Source organism: Bombina bombina, chromosome 12 (genome assembly GCF_027579735.1).
Source record: "Bombina bombina isolate aBomBom1 chromosome 12, aBomBom1.pri, whole genome shotgun sequence".
NCBI classification, from domain to species: Eukaryota; Metazoa; Chordata; class Amphibia; order Anura; family Bombinatoridae; genus Bombina; species Bombina bombina.
Window position 1 is genome coordinate 18,258,927 of NC_069510.1, and position 16,132 is coordinate 18,275,058.

The 16,132-nt window shown below is 43.7% G+C and overlaps 1 protein-coding gene across 1 annotated transcript in view; it reads right to left on the bottom strand.

Annotated features, from left to right (window-relative positions):
• PPP1R26 (protein phosphatase 1 regulatory subunit 26) overlaps positions 1–14,802 on the bottom strand; it is a 61,785-nt gene extending 46,983 nt beyond the window's left edge. Inside the window, exons 1-2 of the mRNA XM_053695776.1 lie at positions 14,639–14,802; positions 3,487–7,054 (exon numbers count right to left, since the gene is read on the bottom strand). Of these exons, the coding sequence (XP_053551751.1) occupies positions 3,487–7,001 (3,515 nt within the window). The 5' untranslated portion in view covers positions 7,002–7,054; positions 14,639–14,802. The remainder of the gene's footprint in view (positions 1–3,486; positions 7,055–14,638) is intronic.
• Between the last annotated feature and the right edge of the window lie 1,330 nt (positions 14,803–16,132).

Consider the following 16,132-nt stretch of genomic DNA (forward strand, 5'->3'; position numbering starts at 1 on the left):
GGACGAAAATTAGACTGTCTAGCCTTAGCTTTGGCCTTGTCTTGAGGTAGGGCGTGGCCCTTACCTCCCGTAATGTCAGCGATAATTTCTTTCAAACCGGGCCCGAATAAGGACTGCCCCTTGAAAGGTATATTAAGTAATTTGGACTTAGAAGTAACATCAGCTGACCAGGATTTTAGCCACAGTGCCCTGCGTGCCTGTATGGCGAATCCTGAGTTCTTAGCCGTAAGTTTGGTTAAATGTACTACGGCCTCCGAAATGAAAGAATTAGCTAGTTTAAGGACTCTAAGCCTGTCCGTAATGTCGTCTAGCGTAGAGGAACTAAGGTTCTCTTCAAGCGACTCAATCCAAAATGCTGCCGCAGCCGTAATCGGCGCGATACATGCAAGGGGTTGTAATATAAAACCTTGTTGAACAAACATTTTCTTAAGGTAACCCTCTAATTTTTTATCCATTGGATCTGAGAAAGCACAGCTATCCTCCACCGGGATAGTGGTACGCTTAGCTAAAGTAGAAACTGCTCCCTCCACCTTGGGGACCGTTTGCCATAAGTCCCGAGTGGTGGCGTCTATTGGAAACATCTTTCTAAATATTGGAGGGGGTGAGAACGGCACACCGGGTCTATCCCACTCCTTAGTAACAATTTCAGTTAGTCTCTTAGGTATAGGAAAAACGTCAGTACTCGCCGGTACCGCAAAGTATTTATCCAACCTACACAGTTTCTCTGGTATTGCAACAGTGTTACAATCGTTGAGAGCTGCTAAGACCTCCCCTAGTAGTACACGGAGGTTCTCCAATTTAAATTTAAAATTTGAAATATCTGAGTCCAATCTGTTTGGATCAGAACCGTCACCCACAGAATGAAGCTCTCCGTCCTCATGCTCTGCGAGCTGTGACGCAGTATCAGACATGGCCCTAGCATTGTCAGCGCACTCTGTTCTCACCCCAGAGTGATCACGCTTGCCTCTTAGTTCAGGTAATTTAGACAAAACTTCAGTCATAACAGTAGCCATATCTTGTAATGTTATCTGTAATGGCCGCCCAGATGTACTAGGCGCCAAAATATCACGCACCTCCCGGGCGGGAGATGCAGGTACTGTCGCGTGAGGCGAGTTAGTCGGCATAACTCTCCCCTCGCTGTTTGGTGAAATTTGTTCACATTGTACAGATTGACTTTTATTTAAAGTAGCATCAATACAGTTAGTACATAAATTTCTATTGGGCTCCACCTTGGCATTGGAACAAATGACACAGATATCTTCCTCTGAGTCAGACATGTTTAACACACTAGCAAAAAACTTACAACTTGGTTATAATCTTTTTTAGCAAAAAACGTACTGTGCCTCAAAGAGGTACTAACGATTAAATGACAGTTGAAATAATGAACTGAAAAAAAAAACAGTTATTGCATCAAATTTTAAAACAACACAACTTTTAGCAAAGGTTTGTTCCCATTAGTAAAAAACAACACTAATTAAATTTGTACATAAGAAAACAAAACAACGTTTTTTATACACAGTCACTATAAGAATTCTCACAGCTCTGCTGAGAGAATTTACCTCCCTTCAAAGAAGTTTGAAGACCCCTGAGATCTGTCAGAGATGAACCGGATCATGCAGGAAATATAAAAGTAGCTGACTGGAATTTTTTGATGCGTAGCAAAGAGCGCCAAAAACGGCCCCTCCCTCTCCCACACAGCAGTGAAGAGAAACGAAACTGTCACAATTAAAGCAAAAAACTGCCAAGTGGAAAATAATGCCCAAACATTTATTCACACAGTACCTCAGCAATGTAAACGATTCTACATTCCAGCAAAAACGTTTAACATGAGAATAGTTATTAAAAGGATTAGTGACCTTTAACACAGTAGTTCCGGTGAATTACCATCCCCAGAATACTGAAGTGTATACATACATGTCATTTTAACGGTATGGCAGGCTTTTCTCATCAATTCCATTCAGAAAATAAAAACTGCCACATACCTCAATGCAGATTCATCTGCCCGCTGTCCCCTGATCTGAAGCCTTTACCTCCCTCAGATGGTCGAGAACAGCAATATGATCTTAACGACTCCGGTTAAAATCATAGTAAAAAATCTCTGTCAGATTCTTCCTCAAACTCTGCCAGAGAAGTAATAACACGCTCCGGTGCTATTTTAAAATAACAAACTTTTGATTGAAGTCATAAAAACTAAGTATAATCACCATAGTCCTCTCACACATCCTATCTAGTCGTTGGGTGCAAGAGAATGACTGGGACTGACGTAGAGGGGAGGAGCTATATGCAGCTCTGCTGGGTGAATCCTCTTGCATTTCCTGTTGGGGAGGAGTTATATCCCAGAAGTAATGATGACCCGTGGACTGATCACACATAACAGAAGAAAAGTGAAATTTGTGTGTGTTAAACTAACACTTATCCCCAAAGAAATGGTAAAAAAAAAAAAAAAAAAATTGTCTCGGGTACGGGAACAAAACTAAAAAAAAATTCTTAAAGATTTGTTTAAAAAAATAGTTAAAAAAACCCCCACAAAAATAAATGATTGACAAAACAGCTGACATTTAAACGTATTATTGTTCTTTACAAAATGTAAAACTAAAATAGGAAAATCCTTTACCATACAATGTTTACAGAGGTATTCATTAGTGCTTTTTCTCTTTACGTGTATCAGATATGGGTATGAAGCCAAGATAGAGAAATTAATGTATATTGAACAAAAGGAAATATTGCATTAAAGATTTAAAGGGATGTTACACAATTTTAAATAGGTGAAGTGCTATGATACACTATAAAACATTTAACAAGTTTGTGAAGAACTTGCATCTATTTAAAGGAACAGTCTAGTCAAAATTAAACGTCATGATTCAGATATATAATTTGCAATTTTAAGCAACTTTCTAATTTACGCCAATTAATTTTTCTTCATTCTCTTGGTACCTTTATTTGAAAAAGCAAGAATGTAAGCATAGGAGCCGGCCCATTTTTGGTTCAGAACCTGGGTAGCAATTTCTGATTGGCGTCTAAATGTAGCCACCAATCTACAAGCGCTACTCAGGTGCTGAACCAAAAAATGGTCCGGCTTTTAAGCTTACATTCAAATAAAGATACCAAGAGAAAGAAGAAAAAATTGATAATAGGAGAAAATTAGAAAGTGGTTTAAAATTGCACCTCTGAATCATGAGAGATTAATTTTGACTAGACTATCCCTTTAAAGAGACCTCCACTAAGGATATGTTTCTTGAAAGATGGCCAACAACCCTTTAAGCCTTAAAGAGGCTAAGCAGAAAAAAAAATGGCTGAACTATTAGTTTTACCTAAAGTTTGTTCAGAATCATGTTACAGAAATCTCAACAAGAAATAATTGCGTGAAATATCTATTATGCAAGAACATCATTACCATGTCTCTTTTTTTGCTTTACCCTTTAAATTATTTACAATATCCTATACTGTACATCTAAAAAAGAGAATTCATAAACAAAAAATACTTACAAATTAGAAACCTTTCCTTGCTCTTGTGAGCTCTCCTTCACATTTCTACCAGAGCCTGCATCTAAATCTTCCTGGGGTTCCTCATTAATATTACTTGGTCTGCTTTCGTACTCTACAACTTCTCTCGCTGTATTATACATTTTTGTTTTGGTATCAAGGGAAAGAACCTCTCCTGCCTTACTTGGGGTATTTTCTGTGCTTAATAACTTAACATCCCTAATTTCAACCCTTTTGTGTTGCTGAAGGGACACCAAGTCAACACATGGTGACGTGTTTGTATCTGCCTGACCACAACGGTATTGAATGCTCATTACATTAATGCCAGTTTCATGGGAAGCTGCACTAACAGGGAGACACAAAGAAGGAGAATTTTCTTTACACACTTTTGTGGTGAGCAAATACACACCAGAGCGAACCAAAGGTATTTTAGGAGCAATGTTAGATGACTGTAGGTCTCTGGACTTTTCCAAAACAATTCCTTTTTTCAAAACGGGCTGACAGCCTCCCAATTTTGTAACATCTACTCCTGTTTTATAAAGTTGGACATCACTGGAAACCCTGGAGGGAACAGTATTTAAAACCAGTTTTGCTTCTGTTCCAGAAACATATTTAAGACCTGCCACAAAATTTCCAGAAATGGGTAAATGGGTTTTGCCCTGAGAACCATTAACGTCAGTTTTCAGAACTACTCTGCCATGTGCAGTCTGGAGACAAGCCTCACTCGGCTTAAGAACATGGTTTTGATCTACAAAAAAGTCGTTTTTTACTATTAAAGGTTCCTGCTTAATCACTGGGTTTGCACCCTTGCTCAGTTCAATGGGCCGGTGATATAACTGCCCAATGTGAGATAAGTTCTGTTTAGTGTCAGTTAACTGATGAACTGCCGCAGCCTGCGCATTTGTCGCAGAAGGACTCTTTACCTCAGCAGCATGGACAACCGTCACAGGCAGTGACAACCCTCTATCATTCTCTTTAAAAGACCGAGTATCCTTCACTTTTTCAACAGTGGAACCTAAAACAGAGGGCACTGTTTGTGCGGCAGCTAGTTCTGCTGATGCCCTGGCTCGTTCAGCCAAGAACTTCCTTATTTCTTGCTCTATGCTGTCATCACTGTCCACAGAGCTACTGTCCTGTGCATCTGAGAAGGCACGTGCTTTAGCATTTTTGCTGTTGCATGTCATATCGTCTGAGGCACTAATTGGTTTTATTTCAAAATCTTTACTGCTATTAGAAGTGGTGACTATGCTGCTACTTCCAACAGTCACTTGTTTTTGCTTTTCTTCCGTTCGCTTTAAGATAGTCTTTGTCTTTTTTAAAGGGTTCTCTCTATTTATGGGATTTACAAGGCAACTTTTGATAAAAGGGGTATTTTTCATTAAGATATCCTTTTGGTCAGACCCATCAAATATTTCCAGTGGTTTGGTTGTAATCTCACCAAACCTGACCTTTTTCTTACACTGTGGCCTAGTATCTTTGGGTCGCTTTTTTAATTTTCTTTTTGATTTCAGAAGATCCTTTATTGCAGTGTCAAGGTCTTCATCGCTGTCTAGTGAGCTACTTTTATCTCCACTCCCAGAACTCCTGGTTTGATTGAAGAACTTCCTTTTATCTCTGTTCAGTACTGTTGATGACTTAAGCACTTTTATAGAATCTAAAGCCTCATGGCCAGTCTGTCTATTAATGTCTGACAGACATTGCAATTGCGATAGCCCATCAGTATTAATTACACTGTCTTTCTGTACATTTCCTTCTGGCTGTAGATCCTTAACTATTTCTCCACTGTTGTAGACGTTTGAAGACTGTGAAGAACTTATTTGTGGTCCGTCTTGATGCAGAAACGTGTTCTCCTCTTTTAGTTTTCTCTTCTGAGTGAGAGAAAGTTTTGCTTTGGAAAGAGATGGCTGGTTGATACTCTGAGAAGATAAAGGCTCTTGTTTAACAGGAGCTGTACTTGTACTCTCAGCCTGTGCCTTGAGAGCCAAAAATGATCTTATCTCTTGCTCTATGCTGTCATCACTGTCTATAGAGCTGTCGCTACCACACTGCGGTTGTACAGGTTCTGATGAAGGAATTGGACTTTCCTGTTTAACTGTGTAAGTACCTTCTGGGTGGGAAGGGAAAATAGTCTTTGAAATGTCAAGTATGGCTTCTGCGCACATCAACTCTGCAGCCGTTTCAACCCTGTAGGTCGTTTTAATTCCAGTTTGACATTTTGGATTCCCGTCATTTTCAGAAGAAAAGAGTCTTTTAGCAGTTAAGTCCTGGCAGTTCTGGTTATCTTTAAATGCAGTTGGTTTGCAGTGCAAAATTTTTCTTTTTCGGTTTTCAGGTTTTTTATAAACTTTAGGAGAGGAGGGTTTTTCCCCACAAGGACCTACGTTTATCGTAGCTTCAACAGAAGTTTTTACCTTTTCCTCCTTTATGGGAGGGACATTCAGAGTTATACTAAGATTACCCTCTTTCCTGTTCTTTTCCAGTTGGTAAAGTTGAATGGCTTCCTCAATGCCATCATCACTGCTGGAGTCAGAAAGTTCTTCCTTCACAGTCTGGATAATGCATGGTTTCTCATTTATGCTTGGTAATTTAGACTTTGATTGAGTTCTATTGTTAGAATTTTGGAAACTCTCCACTTTAGGCTTGGGACATTTGGCTAGTAGAGTAGGAGATTCAGAATGCTGTCCTACAAACAATTGCTTGCTTCCATGCTTCAAAGTTTGCTTTTCACATATCTTGCTTATTCTTACCTTTGGTTTAACTGGAGTTTCATTATGAGCATTCTTCTTAACTGAAGCAATTTCATTTTTGGTACTCTGTTGCTTTTTCTCATTTAGAAATTGCTCAATTTCATCTTTGATGCTCTGTTCAAAAGAATCATCACTGCTCACGCTGGCAGGAGAAACACTCCTTGGATTGTTTTGTAACCCGAAGCTACTGGAAGTGTCACTACTACTAACCAATGTTTGCGGAGCAGGACATGTACTAATCAAAACACTCTTCTGACCAAGTTTCAGCAAATCAAGCTTTGGGGAAGTGCTGGGGGCCTTTGCTTGTTCTTGAGAAGAAGTGTCAGTGTTGCTTTTTGTCTTTAGATATTCTTGAATGGCTTCCTCAATGTCTCTGTCAACTGAATCATCACTATCTGATTCCAGTATAAGTGGTCCAAGCTGAGAACTATCTTCTGTGTGTTCTTTAAACTGAGCAGGGACAACAAGGGTTGCACTGTCACGTGTATGTCCTTTAATAATGGAAGGACAGTTCTTCAGTCCTCTGTCTATGTTAAGCTCCCCCTTTCTGTTCTTCTGCATAATACACTCATATTCACTGGTCACATCAAGAGAAGATTCATCGCTCTGGAGATTATTTATAATTCCTTTCACTTGTGCACAGACACGAGTCCCAGTAATATCCTCTTCAGACTCTGAGAAATAAACTGGTAGTCTACAAGATGCTGTCTGCCCAAAAGGTGCCCATTGTTTCTGGAGAGATACCACAGGAGGGACATTCACAAGAAACATTCTAGCAGTGAACGCAGATTTTTGTATTCCCAACAGCCCAGGTAGTTTAGGTCCTAAAATATAATAAAAAAAAAAAAGTCAGACTTAGATATGTATATATTTTATTTCCTTATTTTCAAATGCCACACTCAAAATAGCAATCAGGTTTTCACAATAAAAACAAGTTTCTAAGGGAGCTAAGGACATTTCCTTTAAATGGCCAGAAGTGTCACCAAAGGTGCATACATACATGACAGGGGTGACAAACTCCTGGAGTTATGGTGTCACAACTATTAATTTTTGGCAAAAAAAATAAATAGTTATGGCACTTCCAGATATTCTGGCATGAACATAAAATTGGTGTAAAAAAATGTTTATTCATGACACAAAGCATAGTACATAGGACAAGTACAAACACTGTCATGGCAGAGCCATGGTAATCAGGGTGTGCCCACATGCAGTCAAAACCCAAGCAAGATGTTCTGTATGTGGGGTATCAGCACTAGCCAACAGTGCCACACAGACATGTATTAATATGGTCAAAGCACAGGAGGAAATGCCAGCCAGGTGTTTATTAAAGAGATGAAGGTGGCACATTATTAAGCAAGCAAATCTTTAGACAAGCCACGTTTCGGGGCTCCTGCCCCTTTCTCAAGCTTCAGAAAGGAGCAGGAGTCGGAAAACGTTGCTTGTCTAAATAAAGGTTTGCTTACTTAATAGTGTGCCACCTTTAACTCTTCATTTGATACTTACCTTGGAGGCTTTTAGAGGGAGGCCTGGAACGTGCTGCACCTACTTTTCTATAGTTTCTACCAGGGGCCACTGGGTGTTGTACTGATCCTATCTACTTCAAGCCTGGTCTTTATTAGGCATGGGCATAAAATTGACAAGAAACAGAATTGTGTGTTGAAAATAACCAAAATGTGACAACAGCAGCCATAGTCGTCATTTGTTTCTATAATTAATACATTTTTTCCCACGCCTAGAGTTTATATACGGTAAAAGACAGGAAGTGCATACACAGGGCACATTTATCCTTGATAGGCAGAAAGTGTATACACGTTTTAAAAATAAGGAGCCAAAAAAAATTTCAAGGTGTCTATTAATGTGCATGCACCACTCAAAAAAGGACATAAGTCAAAATTAAACTTTCATAATTCAGATACAGCATGTTATTTTAAGACACATTTAAAAGGGAAACTAAAGCCATTGTTTTTCTTTAATGATTCAGATAGAGCATGCAGTTTTAAGCAACTTTCTAATTTACTCCTATTATCAGTTTCTTTGTTCTCTTGCTATCTTTATTTTAAAAACAGTAATTTAAAGTTTAGGAGACAGCTTATTTCAGGTTCAGACCCTGGACAGCGCTTTCTTATTGGTGGCTTCATTTAGCAAACCAATAAGCAAGCATAACCCAGGTTCTCATCAAAAAATGGACGGCTCTTAAGCTTTACATTCCTGCTTTTTAAATAAAGATAGCAAGAGAACGAAGAAAATTTGATAATAGGAGTAAATTAGAAAGTTGCTTAAAATGTGCTGCTCTATCTGAATCATTAAAGAAAAAAAAATGTGGGTTTGGTGTCCCTTTAATTTCACTACTATTATCAAATGTAAATAGTTATTTTGGTATCAGTTTTAAGTCCTATGCATAGTAAACTTTTAAATGAAGTGCATGATTTATTCTGCCTACTTCAGAAGGCGGTGACATATCTGGTCTTCCAGAGCCCCCGGAGTGCATTGTATATTATTCTAATGACCTGGTATCTGGTCTTCCAGAGCCCCCGGAGTGCATTGTATATTATTATAATGACCTGGTATCTGGTCTTCCAGAGTCACCGGAGTGCATTGTATATTATTATAATGACCTGGTATCTGGTCTTCCAGAGCCCCCGGAGTGCATTGTATATTATAATGACCTGGTATCTGGTCTTCCAGAGCCACCGGAGTGCATTGTATATTATTATAATGACCTGGTATCTGGTCTTCCAGAGCCACCGGAGTGCATTGTATATTATTATAATGACCTGGTATCTGGTCTTCCAGAGCCACCGGAGTGCATTGTATATTATTATAATGACCTGGTATCTGGTCTTCCAGAGCCCCCGGAGTGCACTGTATATTATTCTAATGACCTGGTATCTGGTCTTCCAGAGCCCCCGGAGTGCATTGTATATTATTATAATGACCTGGTATCTGGTCTTCCAGAGCCACCGGAGTGCATTGTATATTATTATAATGACCTGGTATCTGGTCTTCCAGAGCCACCGGAGTGCATTGTATATTATTATAATGACCTGGTATCTGGTCTTCCAGAGTCACCGGAGTGCATTGTATATTATTATAATGACCTGGTATCTGGTCTTCCAGAGTCACCGGAGTGCATTGTATATTATTCTAATGACCTGGTATCTGGTCTTCCAGAGTCACCGGAGTGCATTGTATATTATTCTAATGACCTGGTATCTGGTCTTCCAGAGCCCCCGGAGTGCATTGTATATTATTATAATGACCTGGTATCTGGTCTTCCAGAGCCCCCGGAGTGCATTGTATATTATTATAATGACCTGGTATCTGGTCTTCCAGAGCCCCCGGAGTGCATTGTATATTATTATAATGACCTGGTATCTGGTCTTCCAGAGCCCCCGGAGTGCATTGTATATTATTATAATGATCTGGTAACTGGTCTTCCAGAGCCACCGGAGTGCATTGTATATTATTATAATGACCTGGTATCTGGTCTTCCAGAGTCACCGGAGTGCATTGTATATTATTATAATGACCTGGTATCTGGTCTTCCAGAGCCCCCGGAGTGCATTGTATATTATTCTAATGACCTGGTATCTGGTCTTCCAGAGCCACCGGAGTGCATTGTATATTATTATAATGACCTGGTATCTGGTCTTCCAGAGCCACCGGAGTGCATTGTATATTATTATAATGATCTGGTAACTGGTCTTCCAGAGCCCCCGGAGTGCATTGTATATTATTATAATGACCTGGTATCTGGTCTTCCAGAGTCACCGGAGTGCATTGTATATTATTATAATGACCTGGTATCTGGTCTTCCAGAGCCACCGGAGTGCATTGTATATTATTATAATGACCTGGTATCTGGTCTTCCAGAGTCACCGGAGTGCATTGTATATTATAATGACCTGGTATCTGGTCTTCCAGAGCCACCGGAGTGCATTGTATATTATAATCAGAGCTCAACAAACCCAGGAGCCACTGGCTCCTATCATTTTACCCCTGGCTCCTAACTTTTGGGGTTATTCTCCATATATCTATATACAAATCCAACTGTCTGGTTCCTAACAATATGCCTGGCTCCCAAATATTCTTACTGGCTCCTAATTTTTAAACATATTTGTCAAGCACTGATTATAATGACCCCGGAAGCCTTGCCAAGTCAAAACATACATAGAATTTAATGGGACATGAAAACCACAATTTTTCTTTCATGTTTCATAGAGAACATACAATTTTAAACAACTTTTCAATATATTGGGAAATGGTATGCTCTATCTGAAGCTAGACATTTTTTGGGTTTCATGTCTCACATTTTTATACATATATGTACAGCCACACACAGCCCTGGCAGTGGGCAGAGGGTACAGCCACACACAGCCCTGGCACTGGGCAGAGGTACACACACACAGAGACAGATACAGCCCTGGCACTGGGCAGAGGTACACACACACACACACACACAGCCCTGGCACTGGGCAGAGGTACACACACACAGCCCTGGCACTGGGCAGAGGTACACACACACAGCCCTGGCACTGGGCAGAGGTACACACACACACACACACACAGCCCTGGCACTGGGCAGAGGTACACACACACACACACACAGCCCTGGCACTGGGCAGAGGTACACACACACACACAGCCCTAGCACTGGGCAGAGGTACACACACACACAGCCCTAGCACTGGGCAGAGGTACACACACACACAGCCCTAGCACTGGGCAGAGGTACACACACACACACAGCCCTAGCACTGGGCAGAGGTACACACACACACACAGCCCTAGCACTGGGCAGAGGTACACACACACACACAGCCCTAGCACTGGGCAGAGGTACACACACACACACAGCCCTAGCACTGGGCAGAGGTACACACACACACACAGCCCTAGCACTGGGCAGAGGTACACACACACACACAGCCCTAGCACTGGGCAGAGGTACACACACACACACAGCCCTAGCACTGGGCAGAGGTACACACACACACACACAGCCCTAGCACTGGGCAGAGGTACACACACACACAGCCCTAGCACTGGGCAGAGGTACACACACACACAGCCTAGCACTGGGCAGAGGTACACACACACACACAGCCCTAGCACTGGGCAGAGGTACACACACACACACAGCCCTAGCACTGGGCAGAGGTACACACACACACAGCCCTAGCACTGGGCAGAGGTACACACACACACACAGCCCTAGCACTGGGCAGAGGTACACACACACACAGCCCTAGCACTGGGCAGAGGTACACACACACACAGCCCTAGCACTGGGCAGAGGTACACACACACACAGCCCTAGCACTGGGCAGAGGTACACACACACACAGCCCTAGCACTGGGCAGAGGTACACACACACACAGCCCTAGCACTGGGCAGAGGTACACACACACACAGCCCTAGCACTGGGCAGAGGTACACACACACACAGCCCTAGCACTGGGCAGAGGTACACACACACACAGCCCTAGCACTGGGCAGAGGTACACACACACACAGCCCTAGCACTGGGCAGAGGTACACACACACACAGCCCTAGCACTGGGCAGAGGTACACACACACACAGCCCTAGCACTGGGCAGAGGTACACACACACACAGCCCTAGCACTGGGCAGAGGTACACACACACACAGCCCTAGCACTGGGCAGAGGTACACACACACACAGCGCCCTAGCACTGGGCAGAGGTACACACACACACAGCGCCCTAGCACTGGGCAGAGGTACACACACACACAGCGCCCTAGCACTGGGCAGAGGTACACACACACACAGCGCCCTAGCACTGGGCAGAGGTACACACACACACAGCCCTAGCACTGGGCAGAGGTACACACACACACAGCCCTAGCACTGGGCAGAGGTACACACACACACAGCCCTAGCACTGGGCAGAGGTACACACACACACAGCCCTAGCACTGGGCAGAGGTACACACACACACAGCCCTAGCACTGGGCAGAGGTACACACACACACAGCCCTAGCACTGGGCAGAGGTACACACACACACAGCCCTAGCACTGGGCAGAGGTACACACACACACAGCCCTAGCACTGGGCAGAGGTACACACACACACAGCCCTAGCACTGGGCAGAGGTACACACACACACAGCCCTAGCACTGGGCAGAGATACACACACACACAGCCCTAGCACTGGGCAGAGGTACACACACACACACAGCCCTAGCACTGGGCAGAGGTACACACACACACACAGCCCTAGCACTGGGCAGAGGTACACACACACACACAGCCCTAGCACTGGGCAGAGGTACACACACACACACAGCCCTAGCACTGGGCAGAGGTACACACACACACAGCCCTAGCACTGGGCAGAGGTACACACACACACAGCCCTAGCACTGGGCAGAGGTACACACACAGCCCTAGCACTGGGCAGAGGTACACACACACACAGCCCTAGCACTGGGCAGAGGTACACACACACACACACACAGCCCTGGCACTGGGCAGAGGTACACACACACACACAGCCCTGGCACTGGGCAGAGGTACACACACACACAGCCCTAGCACTGGGCAGAGATACACACACACACAGCCCTAGCACTGGGCAGAGGTACACACACACAGCCCTAGCACTGGGCAGAGATACACACACACACAGCCCTAGCACTGGGCAGAGATACACACACAGCCCTAGCACTGGGCAGAGATACACACACACACAGCCCTAGCACTGGGCAGAGATACACACACACACAGCCCTAGCACTGGGCAGAGATACACACACACACAGCCCTAGCACTGGGCAGAGGTACACACACACAGCCCTAGCACTGGGCAGAGGTACACACACACAGCCCTAGCACTGGGCAGAGGTACACACACACACAGCCCTAGCACTGGGCAGAGATACACACACACACACAGCCCTAGCACTGGGCAGAGGTACACACACACACAGCCCTAGCACTGGGCAGAGGTACACACACACACAGCCCTAGCACTGGGCAGAGATACACACACACACACAGCCCTAGCACTGGGCAGAGATACACACACACACACAGCCCTAGCACTGGGCAGAGGTACACACACACACACACACAGCCCTAGCACTGGGCAGAGGTACACACACACACACACACAGCCCTAGCACTGGGCAGAGATACACACACACACACAGCCCTAGCACTGGGCAGAGATACACACACACACACAGCCCTAGCACTGGGCAGAGGTACACACACACACACACACACAGCCCTAGCACTGGGCAGAGATACACACACACACACACACAGCCCTAGCACTGGGCAGAGATACACATACACACACAGCCCTAGCACTGGGCAGAGATACACACACACACACAGCCCTAGCACTGGGCAGAGATACACACACACACACAGCCCTAGCACTGGGCAGAGGTACACACACACACACAGCCCTAGCACTGGGCAGAGATACACATACACACACACACAGCCCTAGCACTGGGCAGAGATACACATACACACACAGCCCTAGCACTGGGCAGAGATACACACACACACACACACAGCCCTAGCACTGGGCAGAGATACACATACACACACAGCCCTAGCACTGGGCAGAGATACACACACACACACACACACAGCCCTAGCACTGGGCAGAGATACACATACACACACACAGCCCTAGCACTGGGCAGAGGTACACACACACACACACAGCCCTAGCACTGGGCAGAGATACACACACACACACACACAGCCCTAGCACTGGGCAGAGATACACATACACACACAGCCCTAGCACTGGGCAGAGATACACACACACAGCCCTAGCACTGGGCAGAGGTACACACACACACACACAGCCCTAGCACTGGGCAGAGGTACACACACACACACACAGCCCTAGCACTGGGCAGAGATACACACACACACACAGCCCTAGCACTGGGCAGAGATACACACACACACAGCCCTAGCACTGGGCAGAGATACACACACAGCCCTAGCACTGGGCAGAGGTACACACACACAGCCCTAGCACTGGGCAGAGATTTAGACACATACAGCCCTAGCACTGGGCAGAGATTTAGACACATACAGCCCTAGCACTGGGCAGAGATTTAGACTCTAATAGCTCTAGAGAGAGGTGCAGTATAACAGCAGACACAGGTGCACACATAAGCTGTCGGCTCAGGGACAGTGGTGCTCAGCCTCTCACATCTCCTGGCACAGCTCAGCCGCCTCCGCCTTCTCACTCCCTCCCCCAGGCTTCCCCAGACTTCACCCGACCCTCCCGCCTCTCTCCCCGGCCTACCTCCTCCTCCAGCCCTGGGAGGGGGTGGGTTCTGTCCCGTGGGCCTGAGAGTGAGGACAGCAGAGCAACAACAGGTCTCCAATACGACTTATCTTTACCTGGCAGGGCGGTTTAGCCCAGGCACCGAGCGGTGGCACCGGCGCAACAACGTGGACTCGGCCTCCATCTGCTGCGGTCCGAGATCTTCAACGCACCAGGAACCATAAACAACTCACTGTGATGCAGCCGCTCTGCTCTGAGCTCTCTCCTCCTGCAGCTCCAACCTAACACGCGCACGCAAGACGTAAGCAAACCCTGATTTTGTGAAAGGTGCACGATAACATTTTGGGATCACGAGCACGTTACGTCTGGCCTTCCTATCACTATGGCAACAATAAAAAAAAGTAGGTAGCCAGTTTAGTTGGCTAAAAGAATTGTTTTTCCATTCGACAGTTTTTCCTCATGCAGTTTGAAATATATAACGTTTAATATTATAATATATATATATTAAAATAGGACAGTAGCTTAGTTTATATACATATTATAGTTCGGTTTTAGCTAAAAATGAAGACAAGAAAACAGAACTGTAAAAAAAAAAAAGTTATGTCAAAGGGTACAGAAAATGCAAAGAGTTGAGAAAAATGAAGAAAAAAAAAATATGTCCCTATATTATAATTGCAAATTCTGGTGCTTTAAACAAGGATGGGAGGTCAAGGGGGGGAAATGACTTCCTAAAACGAGGAATGTAGAAATTGTGCGCAATAATTTGCCTCAACAGCAACCAATTACCACAAAACTTTCCACAAGCAAATTTAGCAAAATGTATCACTGCCCAAGCCTAGAAGTTTTATGAGTTCTGGATTCCCACACTGAAAATAAATTGCATTAACCCCTTAATGACCACAGCACTTTTCCATTTTCTGTCCGTTTGGGACCAAGGCTATTTTTACATTTCTGCGGTGTAAGTTTAGCTGTAATTTTCCTCTTACTCATTTACTGTACCCACACATATTATATACCGTTTTTCTCGCCATTAAATGGACTTTCTAAAGATACCATTATTTTCATCATATCTTATAATTTACTATAAAAAAAATATAAAATATGAGGAAAAAATGGGAAAAAACACACTTTTTCTAACTTCGACCCCCAAAATCTGTTACACATTTACAACCACCAATAAACACCCATGCTAAATAGTTTCTAAATTTTGTCCTGAGTTTAGAAATACCCAATGTTTACATCTTCTTTGCTTTTTTTGCAAGTTATAGGGCCATAAATACAAGTAGCACTTTGCTATTTCAAAACCACTTTTTTTCAAAATTAGCGCTAGTTACATTGGAACACTGATATCTGTCAGGAATCCCTGAATATCAATTGACATGTATATATATATTTTTTTTTAGAAGACATCCCAAAGTATTGATCTAGGCCCATTTTGGTATATTTCATGCCACCATTTCACTACCAAATGCGATCAAATAAAAAAAAAATGTTCACTTTTTCACAAATTTTTTCACAAAGTTTAGGTTAGTCACTGAAATTATTTACAAACAACTTGTGCAATTATGGCATATATGGTTGTAAATGCTTCTCTGGGATCCCCTTTGTTC